General features: G+C 36.1%; 1 protein-coding gene across 4 annotated transcripts in view; it reads left to right on the top strand.

The window, feature by feature from the left end:
* The window catches only part of ACAP2 (ArfGAP with coiled-coil, ankyrin repeat and PH domains 2), a 67,532-nt gene that overhangs the window by 25,535 nt on the left and 23,206 nt on the right, over positions 1 to 18,791 (top strand). For all 4 annotated transcript variants that reach the window (XM_074877494.1, XM_074877492.1, XM_074877493.1 and 1 more), the window contains exons 5-10: positions 1,625 to 1,683; positions 2,184 to 2,367; positions 4,642 to 4,686; positions 5,778 to 5,873; positions 10,328 to 10,402; positions 16,932 to 17,044. In XM_074877494.1, the coding sequence (XP_074733595.1) occupies positions 1,625 to 1,683; positions 2,184 to 2,367; positions 4,642 to 4,686; positions 5,778 to 5,873; positions 10,328 to 10,402; positions 16,932 to 17,044 (572 nt within the window). The remainder of the gene's footprint in view (positions 1 to 1,624; positions 1,684 to 2,183; positions 2,368 to 4,641; positions 4,687 to 5,777; positions 5,874 to 10,327; positions 10,403 to 16,931; positions 17,045 to 18,791) is intronic.

The raw sequence follows: 18,791 nt of genomic DNA, 5'->3' as shown, positions 1-18,791 counted from the left end.
TTCTGTATTGATCTTGATTGGTGCACTCCTCAGGCACTGGCAAGCTTAAATGTCAGCAGTGGGAGTAGTCCCAGCATGACTTCCAGCTTGTCAAGAAGTTCTTCATCTATTCTAGTTGTCTGTTTTTCTGGTTTTCCAAAGTGGGAATACAAACAGGATTTTCCATGTGTTACTGTTAGTTATAAGATAATTCAGGTTGGAAGGGGCCTCAGGAGATGTCTTGTTCAACAGTCTGCCGAAATCAGGGTCAACTCTGAGGCTGGAGCAGGTTGCCCAGGGTTTTATCCCATTGGGACTTGAAAACCTCCAAAAATGTGGAGACTGGATGGAGGATATAGTACCACTGTTAGTGGGTGACTTAGTTGTGTTTTCCTTCCTTCAGTGTTTCTAGAAAAGAGAAACAAGCTGATAAGTGTTTTGCTGTCAGTACTTGGCATTGTGTGGCTTCTCATTCACAAATTTTGTGAACAGGGGAACTACAACTGAGAAAATTTAAAGAAAATGTTTTTTGACCTGAAACCTTGAGTTCTTATTTGTTCTTTCAATAAAGTTATTTAATACTTAAAGATCTTTACCTTTTGGAAGAGATTCTAGTCAGTTGGGCCAACTACTACTTGCTTATATTCTTTCACCTCTTTATTTTTTGTGCTTGTGCCCTGTATATTTCCATAATGCAGAATGAGAGGTGTAGAGGAGTTGGAAATTAAGGCATCATTTGTGATCTGCACAATGATAAGTGGCAAAAGGATTTGTCCCATAGCCATTGACCTGTTCCCTTCTGTCCTAAAACTCAGAGGGCAGATGTGAAGCTGAAGGAATGTGCGTTTTCATTCCTCAGAATATCTGGAGACATAAGAAAAAATACAAGTTGTCTAACATTCAGGTATGCTTTGGCCTTGGAAACTTAAAAATTTCTCAAGCTTTACAATTTGAATGGGTAGATTATATTCTGCCCCCTGCCTCCTCAAAAGATAAATTTGAGAAGCATGGTTTAGAACACCTAATCTTAGAAAAAGAAGCAGCCATTCTTCTTAACAGTTCAACAGTGGGTGTTTTTTTACAAATGTGTTATATAAAGGAGATGGTACTAATTACTCATGTATGTTACATTTTCAGCATTAATTTGGCTGTTGGGTTTTTTGCCAGAAGTTAAGGACATGTTCTTTCTATAGTGTCATTTGTCTTTTAGTTGTTGGTTAATTGTGAAAGTCTAAGAATCAAAAAAGTTGCTACTCAACATTCAAACTTGTTTTTTCGAGGCTGTTTGTACAGTAATATTCTTGACTGTTTAATAATCACAATAAACATGTTCTGTGAAAGTGGGCATGTCTTACAGTGTCAGGATGAGAGAATAAAATGCCAGGAACTCTTTTCTTTCCTTATAGCCACAGTCTTTAAGAAATGACCAGCAGAAGGTGTTGGGTTTGTGTTATTTTCCTTATTTTATTCCTTATTTATTTTTTATTTATTTCAAACTACTTTGAAGGGTTTTATATTTGATATTAGAGACACATTGGTTTAATAATAATTCTCATCTAATTCTGCATAACCATGTGTATGTCTAAAATGAAAAGTTATGAATACCCCAAAGTTAATGACCTACTTAATAATGCTTTTCTTTCAGATCCTGTTTGACCAAACCCAAAGATCTATTAAAGCACAGCTGCAGACTTTCGTTAAAGAGTAAGTTAACTTGTACTTGTAATGGGAAAATTATAGGTAAAATAGAATTTAAAAACATTTGATTTGAGTGGGTTGGTGAAATATCTTCCCTGAAAATGGGCAGCTATAACTTGAGAAGTGCATATTAAAGCTTGTCAGAAATTACTCCAAATCAGTGAGGCTTGAGATCCAGCTGCAGAAACATTGAAATAGTATGAATTACTGATCTTAATTACATGTTGTCATTGTCTAAGCTTAGGGAAGAAAGTGCTTACCAAAGCTTTTCCCCAGTAAGTACAAGATGCATTTATTTAAATTTCAGTATTGTCCTTTCCTCAGAAGAGAAAGACAGAAAAGCTTCTATCATACTTGGTACAATTTCCATTCGATCCAAGCATTTATTGAAGAATATGAAAGCAAAAAACCTAGCTATAACAGTCATGAGCATTGTCAGTCTGGTGTGTCTTTAAACACTTTCTTCATGCTTTGGAATTTGTTATCCATATTTCCTTTTTCTTTAGAGATATTAGGAAATTTAAAGATGCAAAGAAACAGTTTGAAAAAGTTAGTGAAGAAAAAGAGAATGCTCTAGTAAAAAATGCCCAAGTTCAAAGAAATAAGCAACACGAAGTAGAGGAAGCAACCAATATTTTGACTGCAACACGGAAATGTTTTCGACACATAGCTCTGGATTATGTTCTTCAGGTAAGTTGAGCAATAAAAGTTATTTTTCAAAACCATCTGTTACGTATAGTTAGAGATCTGTCCTTTAGAACTTATTGTAAACTTCTCAGAAGCTGTGGAGATTCAGTTAAAAAGGAATAACTTTGCAAGTAATTTCTTTTTTCATGAAATCTGAGCAAAATTAAATTATTTGATGCATTCTTATTGCTTAATGCTTTGGTATTCAGTACCATTGCTGTAGTGGCACAGTTTAATTTTCAACTTGAATGTTAATTTTGAAAAATAGTATTTGCCTGATACTTACCTAAATGTATTTTGTGAGTTGGCTATGCGGTACTTCCTTATATATTTGAAATAAAAACTGTAACCTAGCCTAGGAAATACAAATTACCTGAATAATTCTGATATAGGATGTTGGATCCTACTATTTCAGCTGTTTGGTTTGTGTTCTATTTAACAAATCCTACTTGTCTAGAAGCCTCAGAATTTGGCATTGTGCCACAGGGGAAATCAAGAACATAACTACTCTATTGCTTTTTAGTGCCGATTTCCTATAGAGTGTTGAGAGGTGTTCTTTGTCCTATACTTTGAATTCTGTGAAATAATAATAATTGTTCTGTCAATACTTACAATTCATCTGTTTCGTAGTTACCCACAACTACAGCAAAACAGGATTATTGCAAATTGGATGGTACGAGGGGTTGAGGGCTCCTAAAATGGGTCTGGGGTTCTCCTATGATCAAACACAGAGCAACCCTTTAGAATTATATTGGTTTTCTACTAGGTGTTATCTTGATTTGTGACAGTCCAGTCAGTTATTTAAAGCTTAGTTAACTGTTCTTTTAATTGCCTGTATTACTTGTAAAATGAAGTGGTATCAATCTGATCACCCCATGCACATGCACAGATATGGTGGCCAGTGGTCAACACTGAACTCCTGCCTTTTGAATACTAAGGACAAAGTTCATTTTGATGTTTAAAAAGACATGTTAATTAAGTACTGCTTGATTATTTGTACTAATATCAAATAGTAGCGGGGGGGCAGCTGGCAGTCATTAGTATAGGCCAGTTCCTTGTGTGTGCATTGAGCTGCAGATTGTTTGCCTCCTGGAATTCGTATGTTCAAAGTATGAGCAGTTCCTGTGATAAAGGATTTAAAGTAGTGGGGAAAAGTTTGAGTATCTCTTCATTAATGCAGGCAAAAATGAATTAAGTTTTACGAATTCTTTCTACTTGGGTGACTCTCTTCTTCTGGAAAAGTGGCTTTACAACTATGGTCTCTTTGTAGCTATATTGGCTTTAAACTGTATTTCAAAACCTTTGCTTTCCTTTCTTTTTTTTTGCTTTGCAAGTTGAGGGTTTGTTCTATACAAACAAATCTTAATTTTTTTTTGCTGCAGAAGGTTTTCCAAAATACTGACTATTTAAGTACAATCTGGAGTTGATTATAACTTCAGTAAGTTTATTTCTTTTGGTGGAATTTTAAACTGACATAGAGGTGTTAAATTACAAAATCATGCATATTTCTGCTAAATGGGGCTTTTAAAGTCAAATCTGTAGTTCTGGATGACAACCTCAAAGATTAGGGGACAAAGAGGATAGAGGAACTAGGTGAATGTGAAAAATCAGTTATTTTTTCTATATAATGTGAAATTATTCAAGTTCTAGGGCAACACACTTGGTCAGTGACTTCAGCTAGCTTAAAGGTGCAAGTATATATGAAAAATTACTTACTGAAGCTATTATGATCTTGCTTGATTCAGAGGCTGGGGCTATATCCCAGTTTTGGGACACTTGAGACAACGTCAGCCCAAGGGGAAAAATAAACATGCCCCTGTCCTTCCCGCTCCCCTGATAGAAGATGGCAACGGTGAGAGTGCAGCTTCTTTAAGAAGTTGGTGAGCTGGATTAGCTCATAGTGTCATAAAGAGCCTTTGCAATGTGTTGAATTGATCTCTTGAAAAGAGGTACCAATTTCCCTTACTTGAAAGGTGTATTATATTACTTCTAGCTAGCATGTGATGTCTTGTATTTTCCCTTCCAATATAAGAAAGTTGTGACCATCACTGTGGAGTTCTAGCTTTGCATGCTTTTTCTGATTGCATCACTTTAATATCATGACAAAACTATCATGCATCATCTTTTAAAAGAAGTGCTTTATGAAGTCTGATAATGAGTTATGTTCTTCAAATGTTTTAAGATTTGATATGATTATTTGGAAGTGATTTGAAGCTTCCTTCTGTGGGGAAAATTTGCAATTAGAATAAAGTAATTTGCTTGGCTTTTTTTTCCTAGATCAACGTTCTTCAGTCTAAAAGGAGAGCAGAAATCTTAAAATCAGTAAGTTATACATTATTTTCTGTATAGAAAAAATATAAATACATCTGAAATTAAAAATGTGACTGTAAAGCAGTATATTAAAAATGTAGTCCTTTTACCCATCAAAACATCAGTACATTTGGCACTTTGATGGCAGTCAGTTTGGCCTTTACTATAACTGGGCACAGATACTTAACTAGTTTTGGCAATCCTTTTGGTTCAGATTTGAGCACTTCAGGCTTTCACTGCTGTTGACTCTTTGGTATGTGTTTCGTGGTTAAAATAAAACTTTGTCTTCTAAGAATTCTGCTGTTTAGGTCTGCTATATTGATTTATAAACAATAAGTTCTTATCTATTCTAAGATGGATTCAGCTCTTTCTACAAAAATGGTATTTTTTTATATAAATAGCATATTGTAATAAGAACTACACAATATGTTTTAGTATAGTATCTGCTAAAATAATATACAGCTATATCTGCATGCTGGCTTTCTTCTGATTGCATTCCCTTTTATGCTTCACAGTATCTCTGCAAAAAGTTTACTGAGGTAGAGACTGCCAAATTAAATGCTGCTTTTCTTTCAAATGTCTGAAGTTGCACTCCCATAATTTCCTTAATTCCTTTAAATAGCAAAAACTTTAGCTGGATCACAGCTTTATAGCTGCTTGCCATTCTGCTCTGCGTCTTCCCAATTTGTTTCCTTCTTTAAGACTGGACAGTCTTCTCAGTCATGTTCATAAAGGTCATGGTTCTGGATCATTAGTAAATAAATTCTGTAGCCCCTCTAATTTACATGTCCTAGCTAAACAGGAGATAAGAGAAGTTTCAGGTGACATGCATTAGAAGTAATTTTCTGCCCTTAAGTAGATTTGTTTTGTTAATTAGGTTAATCCTATTAACTAATATCTGAGATTTTTTGCTTGGTTCAGTGTTCCAAAGTTACAACATTGGAAGGTCTATGAGTCACTGATGTAAAATTGCCTGGGCACAAAGGAGCAGAAATTAAGCCTGGAATTGTATTTTACATATGTTCATGTGGATTAGTTAATATGTTTATGTGATACCTGATAAATATTTATCCTTTTAAAAAATATGCTTTTCTTCCTTTTAGATGTTATCATTTATGTATGCCCATCTGGCTTTTTTCCATCAAGGCTATGATCTCTTTAGTGAACTTGAGCCCTACATGAAGGATCTTGGTGCACAGGTAACAAATGACTGTGAAAATTCATAACTATATGCTGGAACGGATGAAAACTTGATATATGTGTACATATCAGGTACATCATAGATCTATTCAACAAAGGGAATTGTAGTGTGGTAAAGGCAAAGCATAAAAAAACACCGTAAGTAGTTTGAATGAAAATAGTTAGAAACTGAAAGCTGTCTGTTTACCTTTTAGGATTTACATACTTAAACATAGTCATGTAGTGCTGTTTGAAGTACTCTGGTATTCAGGACACTGGATTATTTTGTTTTAAAAATTTTTGTATATGACCCACATTATAAATATATTTAACAATAAAAAGTAGATTAGGGTTTTTTCCTTCTAATTCTGTACATTATTTACTGTATAAATTATGCAGTGTGCCAAAAAATAACATTGTTAGCAACTTAGACCATAAACCAGACTCTGATTTTAATAAGTAGTGCAAAACTCAGTTCATACACTGAATCTTCCTTGCTCAGTTTTGTTGTTTAAGAACACACAATTGCAACTTCTGGGTTTTCAGTGAGGGACTCAGACAAGGTTAGATGGACCACAGCCAACTGCATGCAGGAGAGATTGAAAATGGTTATGCAGAATAGATTAAGAACATACAATATTCAACTGAAAATCTGTCTGTGGTGCAGGAATAAGACTCAGCAGTGTCTTGACTTGTTCTCAGTGCAAGTTAAATGGGCCTGGAAATACTTTTGCAACTCTTCCCCCCCCCCCCCCCCCATCAGAGGACTTTGAACAACTGTACTGATGCAAAACTGTCTTTTGCCACTTTCCAACATGGTCTACAAAACACAGCCAACCTAAAGTCTAAGTGTCTATCCAGATACAAAAGCAAATAAATGAAAGCAAACATTTATTTGCATTCACCTGAAGTAGATATGTCATTGAATGTCTAAAATGACACTGTTCTGAGCTGGTTATTGCTGCCACAGTGCCGTTGCCATCTGTGCCCCTCAACCTGCTTCTGCGTCTGTGCAGTGAAGCAGATTGGGAATTGTAGACATTTGATTGTTGGAGTTATTTTCTAAATACTTTTTTTTCTGCTAGACTAGTCCCCAGTCAGGTTGCTGTGGTTCTTAATTACTTGTACAAACACACGTTGGGGAGGTGTGTGCTTGTGTCTGTGCATGTGTGTGGCGAGCAAGTGACGGAGCTGAGAAGGCAGACAGGCTGCTTGATCTGGCACTGCCATCAAGGGAAGTGACTGTACAGCTACAGCCCTCTGTGTTTGGTGTGATAGTGGCATTTGAAAGGTGCACGAGACTCTGTCCTTAGTTGTGCTTCTTATTCTTTCACATCCTTCCATTTTGGGTTGTAATTGTTGAACTGTAGTGTTTTGACAGTATAGAACGTGTGTCCTGTACCTCTGCAGAAGAGGGGGTGGGGAAAGGAGACAAAAGCTGTGGAGTTGGTAGTGGTTTATGCTGCTAGCTAGGCTTTAATGTTTCCATTTCATTTAGATTATTTGAGCAAGAAACACAAGGTTATTTTTGAATGGCTGGTCATCCTTTTGCTTGATCTGCTGAGGAGCATTGTCTAACATTCTTTTTGGTGCTGGTATCATAGCAACTGAAGGAGTTAAATTTAGAAAATACAAAGCTGAGAATGTTTAAAATATATTGCAGTTGGAGCAAAGATAGACTGAAGACCCTAAAGTTGTACAACTTGCTGACTTACTCTTTTGTGGCAGACCTTGGCATTTAACTAATGGGTATTTTTCATGACAGTAGCAGCCTTGTAAATAGCTTATGAAAGTTTCACAGTTAATGGCTTTGCAGTTTGTATTGGTTGAACCTTCTGCCTGTTAAAACAGGTCAGACAAGGTATGTTGTGACATAAAACAGGGATTTGTTAGATTTTTCTGAAAATACTGTAATTCTTTCTGTTGGTAAATGACTTTTCATTTCCAGGTAAATTTTGTGTATAATCTTAATTACGAGGTTTAACAGCACCTGAAGTATTAAAATTGAAGTGACCCTGAAGAGTGTAGTTATAACTCTTAATTCTTTCGCTTTGCATTTTCAAAATAACCCGTTTACATGACGGAGTAGGATTGAGCAATTTTGCTTTCTGGAGGTTTTAGGTCAGGGTCGGATTACTTGTGAATCAGCTCATTGTAGGGGAATCTTTAACGGCACACAAGTGTAATATGAGCTTTTGCATGGCAGTTATGGTATTTGGGATTTTTATATGAAATATGGTATTAGTTTAAAAAGAAAACTACTTAAATTTTCATTCTGAGGTGACTATTCAAAAAGCTAAACACTTTAGTCTTAGTTCTCTACAGAATGCCACTTATAGTGCTGTATGCTTATACGAATACTTTTACCAGTAAATGCAGTATTTTGAAAAACCTAATTTTTTGAAGACTACCCAGCAGTGATATAATGACTAGGATTTGCATAGTTCAGTTGTGTGATTGGCCACAGCTCTTGGTAGTTGTATGCTATTGGTCTTTTTTAAGACAGCTGATATGCTGATCACCTGAGTGAAAACAAGAAATTCTGGTCTGAGCTTGGAAACTGGAATGGTGCAATGCTGTCTTGATAGTAAAAAAAAGTAAATGATTACATGAGCTGCTATTAAGAACTTTGTTTTGACACTTATGCTGTATTAACTGTATCCTCAAACACTTGTAGTTAAGACAAATTAGAGGTAATTGCCCTAATCTGAACATGGCTACCTTGTTTCATCTAGCAGGGTAGGAGGAAGAATTTCTTGGTGCTCATGTGCAAATTCCTAAATTTGAGGTTTAGCAAGAAACTTTATTCCTACAAAGTGTTGAGCAGCCCTTGAACCAGTTCTCATCTTTATCACAAAACAAGGGGTTTCCCAGGGTTCTTGGTGCAAAACAGTCTCTGAGCACAATGGCAGCCAGTTTCTGTTTCAGTTGCTCTTCTACCATTAAGTCATATAGCTACATGATATATGACATCTGGACACTTCAGTCTTTAATGTGTTCGTGTTCATAAATACCTGGAAGGTATCAAAGTGCTGGTATAGCCATTTGAGCCAGAGAAGAAGCTAGGGAGAGAAGAGTTAAGAGAAGTAACAGAGTGTGGAATTGGATCCAGATGTCCCAACTATCTGATGGCTCTATAATTGTTAGAGAGTGTCTAGCACAAGGGTGTAAGAGCCAGTTATTGTCCCTTTTTTCTGTCATTTATATCGTTTCAAGCAGGGGACATACAACACTGGGGAAAATTACCAGAATCAGCAGGGGTTCTCCCTTGTGAGAGTGGGTGGAGGCCATCCTATTTGTGTGTGAATTAGAGGTTCAGTTAGTCAAGCTGTGCCCTCTGCCATGTGACTGACCTCAGCTGGAAACTGGTGTTGCACACTGTTCCTAGTCTCCTCATTCTAGGCCTGGAGTAGAATGAGGTCTGTCCCACAGATGTAAAGCTGCGGGCTGTACTGCTGTGTTCAGTATTCCATCTGCATCGTTATTCAGTAAGATGCTGTGACTGGGGTTAATGGCAGACTTGTATTACAGGCTGGAAAAAGGAGTTCATCAGATTCCATAGTGTGTCACATATGTACCAAGCTAACTGGTCTTTCAGGCAGCATCTGCTGCTCCGCTTCACCATATTTCTTATTTAAACATCAAAGTCTGAAAAAAAACAAAACCCAAAAGCCAACCAAACAACAAAAACAAAGAAACCACCAAAACCCCAAAACACCGTCCTCTTTTACAGGATGTCTTAAATTCCCTGCTTTTTTTTCTTTTTGTCCTAAAAAAAAAAGTTTATAGGGTAATGCTATAGTCATGCTTAAAGCAAATTTTGGTAATGTCTTTTTATTATCGCAGACTTTGTAAGGATGTTAACTTAAATCCTATGTGACAGTCTCTCTTCTGTGCCAAATCATATCATTGTTATTTCTGAAACTAGAAACAGTTTGAATGGTTCTACCTCAGATTTCAAGGAATCTTGCTCAAATACTGCTGGTGACCTGATCAAAACTATCAATACAAAAGCCTGATTGAGGCAGTTCCCCTGCTTTGTGGAGGGAAGAAATCACTAGCATTTGCTCCTTCTAGTTTTTGCTGCTAATGCCAGTGCTGCTGCATAGGCCAGTCAGCCAGCAAGAGCAGCTAAAGCATGAGTCATTCTCTTCGGAGACTGAGCACCAATGCGGTACAGAGTCGCATATGCTTGGCACCATGCTGTTCTTTGAAACATTTCTTCTAAGGCTTACAAGAAATGTACACCTTTCGTAGAGGTTAAATCAGGATGGTAGTGCAGTGCTTTAAACGAGGCTTCAGTGGTTATTCAAGGTAAACACTTTGTGACCATAGAAGTAATTATACTATGCAAATAAAACTAAAGTCATGCTATGTCTAGACATAATATGTTCTTTTTTGTCAGCATTATGAAATCTACTGAGCCAAATTTCTCTTGATATCTAAAGATCCAATTTTCTGTTTCTCTTTACAGCTGGATCAGTTGGCTGTAGATGCTGCAAAGGAGAAGAGAGATATGGAGCAAAAGCACTCCACTATTCAACAAAAGGTACTTGAGAGAATGTAAAAGGCAGACTGCACACACATTTTTGTATCTAGCATCTCTCCCCAGCAGTGCATCTCTGCATCGGAACCGTGAGGGATGGTATCTTTAGTGCAGAGAAATAGACTTAACACATCATTAAGCGTAGGGCTGGATTGCAAATATTCATCTTGTATTACAGAACAGAATACTATGTTTAGTTTTGGCTGAAACATAAATAGAACAGTAGAATTTATTTGAATGCTGGGACGCTAACATTTCATTAGAACTCTTAATTCCTATTACATCTTGGATTCAGTATGTTGTAAAAGTTGCTATTTCTCCCTCCTGTGCGTCTGTAGAAGAGGTGTGTACGTTGCACATTCTTACAGTCATATGTATAACTTTCTGGACTGTGCCAAATAAGAGTGCAGCACTTTGAGGTAGTGTGGCAGTTGCTATTGCATATAAAGGGCAAAAGTAAACTTCTGTAAAGGCTGTCTAAGTATGAAAGTGATAACATTAAATTGTTGTTTTGGGAAAACTTGTATGTGCAATAATTCTTAATTTTGCTTGTTGAGAAAAATGCAGATAATTCATGTTGTGGGGGGTATGACTTCTGTTGTTTGGATGTTTCAGAAGCTCTAGATCAGTATTGGTTTTGCAGGTATAATGCTAGAAGTTAAAAATATTTCCACTGAACTCTCCGGTAGTGAGCTAATACTGCAGGTACTTTTGAAAGGGATTAGATACCAGTTTAAAGGTAATGCAACACTTCTTACTCTCATTCAAATACATTCTGTATCTGTTCAGGTGGCATAAATTTAAGAAAAAAAAGTCTAATGTAAATGAAATCTGATGAGTACATAAATTTAGGCATGAAAACATGCTAAGATTATAACTGAGGTAGCCTTAGTAGGAGTCAGTACTAATGGGAAAAGGTAACATTTTTGGTTGCTGAAAATGTTTTTGTCGCTTCATCCCCTCATTCCTGCAGGAGTTGGTGGGAAACATTAGGATTGCTGTAACTGAAATTGGACAGGCATAATGATGGGTTTTAGAGCACTGCTGATGTGCTGTGTTTGGAGGCAGACAGGAGATGGCTAGAGGCAAGGAAGGGGAAGAAAGAGGGGAAATGGGGAAGAGATGGAACTTGAGAATAAGTGTTGATGTTCAAATTATAATTTTGGGGGGTTCAGTAGGCCTAGTTTCAGGCATTGAGGATTTTACTGCTAGAGAACAGTGGTGCTTGGTGGAGGATGTAAGTTATGGGCAATTACCTTTTAATTGGCCATAGAGATAATAACTTGTTACTGTGACTTATGGTCATTGCTGTTGCCAATGGTGTTTACAGTCTTTGTTTTCTCTTCAAATGCTGCTTAAGGCTGCTTTACAGGTAAATGTATTAGAAATAGTATCAATGGTTATTGAAACTTTTAAGCTTCATGAAACTTGGTAAGCTATATCTGTGTGTAATATAAATATTCTTGGTTTCCAGTACAAATTGTAATTATAATGAGGTTATTTATATATTGCTACTTTTCTTGGTTTCTTACTCAAATCATGTTGTCTGTTTTTTGTCTCCTCCTACTTGCTTTTGCCAGCCTTCCCACCAAGTTTGCTTCCAGCTCATCATGATTTCAGAATCTTGAACTGCCTTAAACCTTGGATCTTGTTCTTTATATCATTATTTGTCATCTGGTCAACCTGACCAGGATGGCAACCTTGTTCTCTGTTCTCTTCTCATGGCTTGTCATGTTGCTTTCCACTGGGCTGCCTCTTAGGAATGTGTTCCCAAATCTTCAGTGCCAAATCCTTCCATATTTTATAACTACTGAAACTTCTGCTTCTTGTGTTGAATATTCCATGAGGTATATATGCATTTAATATACTGAAGTTTTAATCTAATGCTTCAGAATGATGCCTTTTCTTCATTGTGTGGATAAAGAACAGTTCCTTTTCCGAAATGTATCGGTAAGCACACATGTGCACACACCTACCCACCCACTACCTGTGTTTGCATATATGTGCATATGCATGCAGAATAACTGTACTAATTAAATAACTCATCTCACTTCTTTATAATCATCATCCTGTTTAATTAGGCTGCTATCTGAGAGGCTAATACAAAAGTCATGGAAGGACTTGGTCACCACTATAGTTTGATTTCTCTTTTACGATAACTGATGTCTGATTATTTTTTTTTTGTTTTAGCTTTTGTGTTCAATTTACTCAGCAAATATGCAGGAAACAATTTCTTACACTAAAAAAAATTATTTTTTCCGTATTAATCTGGAGCATCACATACTACAAATTAATCTAGAAATGTCACAATCATTCTGGGAACTTTTTGCAATATATTTTTATAGGGAAAGATTCTTATCAAAAGAGTGGTGTCACACTGTTAGTATCACTTAAGACTTATAACTTGTTTTCTGAGCAGTTTGCAGCACACTGCTGTAGTAACACATTGAATTAAGAAATAATTTAAAAATCAGTTGGACCTGTAAACAGCATTATGGCTTTTTGGTTTTTGTGACAGAGCTAATATTTTGTTCTAAAATAAGGGAAATGATACAGGAAAAATATTTGCGTTGAACTTCAAATAGTTTTTGTTGCATTCAAATCCCTTTTTCATTTAAAAAAAAAAACCTGCATCCAAAGAACTGCTCAGGAAACAGCTGGAGTGAGAATGATTTGAATGATTTTTAATATCTTGCATAAACAAGGTGATAGGAAACCAGATGCTACCACAGTCATAAAGCAGGCATAAACCAGAGCTGCTGTTGAGAAATAATGCAATCTAATTTCTGTCTCAAAAAACAAAGATGTGTCAGTATTTCAAGTGACTTGTATGCTCAATGACTAGATCTCACCTTCTTTCACTTTGTCTTGGACTGTAGACATTGCTACTTGCTGTTGTTGCTTTAAGTCCTTCTTCAAAGGACCTTCAACTTAAGCACGACAAACATCATTTTGCTGATGGGACGGGAAGGGAATGGAGGCAATGTTCTAAATCGAGGGGTTGCACAATTAGTGTCTTCTGTTTAGTACATGCTGGAGTAACTTTTCAGATTAGTGTTTTCTTTTGTACTTATGCTCTCTGATTCACTGCCTTTTTAAAAACTTTAAAAATTCTGCTTGTATAAAGTAAAAAACATATTGAATACATGTTCAGTGTTAAAATACTGATACTCACACTCCCCAAGATTTACTGGTAAAATGGCTTGAATAGCTTTCATGACCTGCTAGCAATCTTCATATTGAAAGTAAATCGAAAATTCTGCGGCTGGAAGGTATGGGGGCTTGTGTTTTGGTAACAACAAAATTATACGTAGAGAAATGGAAAACATGCAAGCTATGAAATGAATCCAGTATGTGTGATAAATTGATAAGATCATGTGAAAATGCATTGACTGAAACACTGCCAAGAACAGTAATTATTCTGTGACCCACCAGATTAGTATGAATTATGGAAATGAAAGTTGTTCTTCTATTGCCAGCTCATGTGCTATCTTTCATGGACATTTAAAGAAAAGGAGGGGGGAAACAGCATGAAAGCACACCATATGCTTCACTTATATAACCCACTTCTACATGTTTCTCTTCCAGTAACTGGTCAGCCTTGAAAAGTTAGTATCAGAATAGAAGCCATTGATGTTCCTTCCTTCAAATCTGAATGAAATGTGCAATAGAACACTTCAGTGTAACTTTAATAATACTGGTTTAATTTTCTTAGTTCTGATTAAGTGAAATGTATTTTAATCCTAACTGACACCTAATTAGTAAATAAATTATATTTAAAATTCAGTTTTGATCAGCTGCGTGTTTGCTTAAGGAATAAAAAAACTCTGAATCACATAAAGTGACTGGGCTTATTAACATGTGATTCTCTTATGCAAGACACTGGAAAGATATGGATGTATTTCTCTCCTGATTATTTTTCATGATTCACTAAACTTTTCCGTGCACCAAGATAAAAATAAATTGACTGCTTTTCTCCTTTAATTATAAAATAGCAGAGACTATAAGATCAGACATGGCTTATCTAGTTCCTTTTTCTACTTTTATCCTTTTATTGAAACGAAGTGGGGGTTGGTTTTTTTTTGTTTGTTCTTTTTCGTAACAACTTTATCAATGAATGGATAAAACATATGGAAGCTTTACTCCTTCCTTCCCCACTCCCCCCTGCCCCAATTTAGTAGTCTGCTACGTATAGTTAGGAAAATATTAAACCGTATAGTGTCTGTATACTCTTTATCTGCTCTGTAAAGGTGGAAATCAATCAGGGAAGCCATTAAAAATGACACTAAGTGCACTTCATGAGGAAGGCTCAGTATTTCAGGCGTTTTGGACTGAGAGTGTAGCATGATAAATGATCCAAAGGAGTTTTCCTGTCATGCTTGTATATGTCTTCAGAGCCTAAATCTAGATTCATTGGAAAAGACAGTTGCATTTTCTGCAGCAGTTCTCCAAACCTTGAGGAAAATGTGATTACATAGTAGCTGGGACAGAAAAGACTGAGGGAATGTATGTTGTCTTTCACCAGACAAGGAGTTGCAGGCATCACTGAGGCAGGAAGATGCAAATCTTTAGCAGGTTTCATTATGTCTGGGAGCTGGTAAGTTAGAGTACTTTAGTAGTTTTTTGGGGAGGGAGGGAGTGTGACATCAGCATGCCTACGTCTTATAGGGGTTTGGGTTTTCTTTTTTTGAGAGGATAAGAAAAAAAACACAAAGGACTTTTTAACACTTTGTGTATGTCCTAAGTTTTGAAATACTAAGTTAAAATTGTACTGTGGTATTTTTGGCTGTTTGTGCTTACATGAATCCTTTAATGTTTAGCATGTGCTGATCTAGAAAATGGGCAGAAAATCGAAGTTATTAAGTGCTGAATAATAAATGCACAAATTTGTGATTTTTTTTTTTGAGAAGCTTTTGTTAGCAACATTATATGTTCAGATCAGTATACGATAGTGATACGCTAGTTCCATTTCATTTTGGAACTCTTACTTTTGCACTGATCTTCTGCCAGTGAATTAATAAAAACCTAGATTTAACATTTCAAATTTCACTAATCTATTCAGATTGGTAATAGCTGAAAACACTATGAGTAACTTTATGGAATTTGGTGCTGTGCTGGCCTGGGGGTGTAAAGGGCCCATTTTGATATTTGTAACCACTTCACTGTCTTGTTTAATTAACCTTGGATTGGACAAAACCATCTGCATGTATAAGAGTAAACATCGTGTGAAGCAGAAAAGCTGTGTGCAGGCTGGACTATTCCATAGGGCTAATGGTATTGGTGTTGAAGCTGACTCTTTTTTGGTATAGCCTCTTTTCCGCTATGTATAGACAAATTCCTGAGAAGCAAAGTACAAAACGGATTTGCAGACACTCTTTTGACACAAAGCTGTTCACAATTTACAAAAAGTACTTGCTGAAAGTATGGGAGAGTGACATTATGAAATGTCTTGCGTCTTCAGTATTTAACCTGTGTTTTTTGTTCTGAAACTTAATTTTTGGTGATGTGTCTCATCTGCCCTAGTTAAGGGGAGGAAGCCATATCTTGGTAGTCTACTTTAAGGATATATTGTACTAATAGTCAAATTAAATAATAGCATGTATATTATTTTGATCTCTGGATGTAGCTTGTGATAAATTATGTTATTCCATGTGTGCTTTTTCATGCACCCCTAGTAGCTGTTAGCCTCCCATTCACTGAATACCTGAGCTCTGTGGCTCCCTGGGAGAAGAGTCCATGCTGTTTCAGATGAGATATGAAAGCAAATAATCACCACATATATTACTACTTAGTCTACTCTACCATTGCTGGAAATGTGAAGCAGTTAACCTTTCTAAAACTTGTAAAGCTGTTATTAACTCTTATTAGCTGTTATTATTTGTTACTTGATTGATTGAAATGTGTATTCCTTTTGTCTTACTTCTAGCTTCATATTCTTGTCAAAGATCATAAAGAAAAAAATACTGCTAAGTTCTTGTCATCATTGCCAGCACCCTGACTACTTTAATTTAGAGATAAATGATAGCATCATCTTTATTTGGTTACTTGTCTTCTAAGTTCTGATCAGGCTCGCTTGTAAAGATAACAGAACTGAAGAAGATGCTAAAGCATGACTGCCTCTATACAGTTGTCTGCAACAGGCTGCAGTTTTGACCCTTAACTCCCATTGCCCCTTTTCCTCTACCTTACTCTCCCCTTTCTTTGGAATATGTGTGAGACCATTTGAGCAAACAGTTGAAGCATCAGATGCTCTGTCAGTAATGTTTGCCTGCTACTTGAACATAGAGGTGATGAATACCTGAGCAAGAAATTCCCCTTGTGTGCAGGTAAAGTAAAAATCTTCAGCATTCTCATCTCCTAAAAATGCTTTTTAAAAAAAAAAAATTGTCAGGGGCTGAGAGTCATGGCTTGACTAATAAGTGTTGCAAGCAAAACATTATTCCTACATGTTTACTCTTTTTGACATTATTACTGCCCATATTTGAAGTTTGAAACTGCAATGTCTTTTTCTTGTTTTATTCCTTTGTCCTAGGATTATTCCAGTGATGATACTAAACTAGAATACAATGTAGATGCAGCCAATGGTATTGTTATGGAAGGTTATCTATTTAAGCGAGCCAGCAATGCCTTCAAGACTTGGAACAGGTAATTATTCAGAACCTCTATTTACTGGCTTATTAAGATACTGCTTGTTAAGCTAAATTCTGGTCTGACTTAACCTATGCAACTCACTGATTCCACAGTTTTGACAGAACACTTGGATGACTCTGTTAATTAATGTAGAGGTGACACTTCAAAGCCATTTTTCCTTATCTTCTGTCCTAGTTGTTGGCAAGACTTTTTCTAAGAGTCTATCTTAGTTTAGAGAAGTCCTATGTACAGAAAGCTTGCTTTGCTGTGTGCAGTCCAGCTCTATAATTGTATTTTGGCCTTACTTTGAGGTTGAAACAGAGCAATCCTTATGATTGTGTATGTATATGCTGGGAGAATAGGTGTTAAGAAGACAAAGTAAAATGGAAGTTGTATAGCCATTGGAAGTAGGGAAACACAGTCAAAGACTCAAATTATTTTTCCTGAAAGATAAGCATGTAATTGTTATTCTTGACAATTCCTGTCCTGTGTAGTGACTTCTGCTTAGTAGTTTTGCTGGTCTGGTTGGGAATTCAAAATATGTTTTAAGTCATGTCTCTTTAACAACATGTATTTTATATTATTTAAATATTTCTTTTCTCCCAGAACAGGTTAAGTTACATGTTTGAACATATAAAAAACATTCCAAACAATAAGTTTTTTAAGAGAGCCAAGGTAAACAGCTCAGTAATGAGTCAGAGCTACCTACTTTATTTAATTTATATTTGATTTAGTTTTTTCTTCTGTTTGTCATAGGATTATTCAATAAAGCTAAACCTTTAACCTTTTTTAATCTTAGATTCTTGATAATTTATCTCACTGTGATAGACTAGTTGGATGCTTTAGAATTAGGTAGAGAATAACATTGGATATGCTATCCATTAAACACAGTTTAGAAATTGAATCAATCAGTTGAATTTTGTACTTCACATTCACAAACCATTACAACTTGTTATGAAACTACTACTATTATCATACATAAAATATGTTTAAGACCTTAATGAAGACAACTATTAGTTTCTGAATTTAGCCCCATTTTTCATGTTTTAATAAAAATAGAGATGTATTTTCCTTATTTTTATTTCTGAATACGTTTGTAATTGCTTGCTACATTGTGGGCACTGAAGTCATTGCCACTTTCCACTGCCTGATTCCACTGATAGAATGCTTTACTTATGTAGTATTGCAGTTTCAGGTGCAGGGAGATAATACTGACTAAAGTTTACCATATATTAGAGGTGGGAGTGTTTTGCCAGGCATTTAGGTAGAGTGCAAGAAAGGACCGTGTCACTGCATTAAACTGTTCTGTGCATAAAAATGTATAATGATATACCAGAGGAGGAAACATTTGGAAAATTTTGTATTCTATATGAGGGAATTCAGAGCTGAAGTCAGAGACTCCAAGACGGGCAAGATATTTTCAGTGTTCTTATTGGATAGGTAGCGTGCTGCTGCTTTGGGGGAGGTGGGTGGAAAATCAACCAGCTGAAACAAAACCAGAATTTGCCTAGAAAGAAATACTGGAACTTCCTGATGTTCTGAACCAAGGGCGATGGCACTGGTCTTCCTTGCTGGCTGCTGATTGCACTGTCAGTAGTAGTACACATTTAAAATGGTAGCTTCTCTTTTCCCTCCATTGGTATCAGTTGGTATTTTGATGGTTCTAAGCCTTTTTAAGTACTCCTTTAAGACTGAATTAAAGGCACCAAATATCATTGCAATTACTGCTATTAGCGTATACTTGCCAGAATTAAAAACATAA

The sequence above is a fragment of the Strix uralensis genome, chromosome 9 (assembly GCF_047716275.1).
Source record: "Strix uralensis isolate ZFMK-TIS-50842 chromosome 9, bStrUra1, whole genome shotgun sequence".
NCBI classification, from domain to species: domain Eukaryota; kingdom Metazoa; phylum Chordata; class Aves; order Strigiformes; family Strigidae; genus Strix; species Strix uralensis.
The sequence above is the reverse complement of the archived record's forward strand: the minus strand, read 5'-3'. Positions and strand labels throughout refer to the sequence as shown.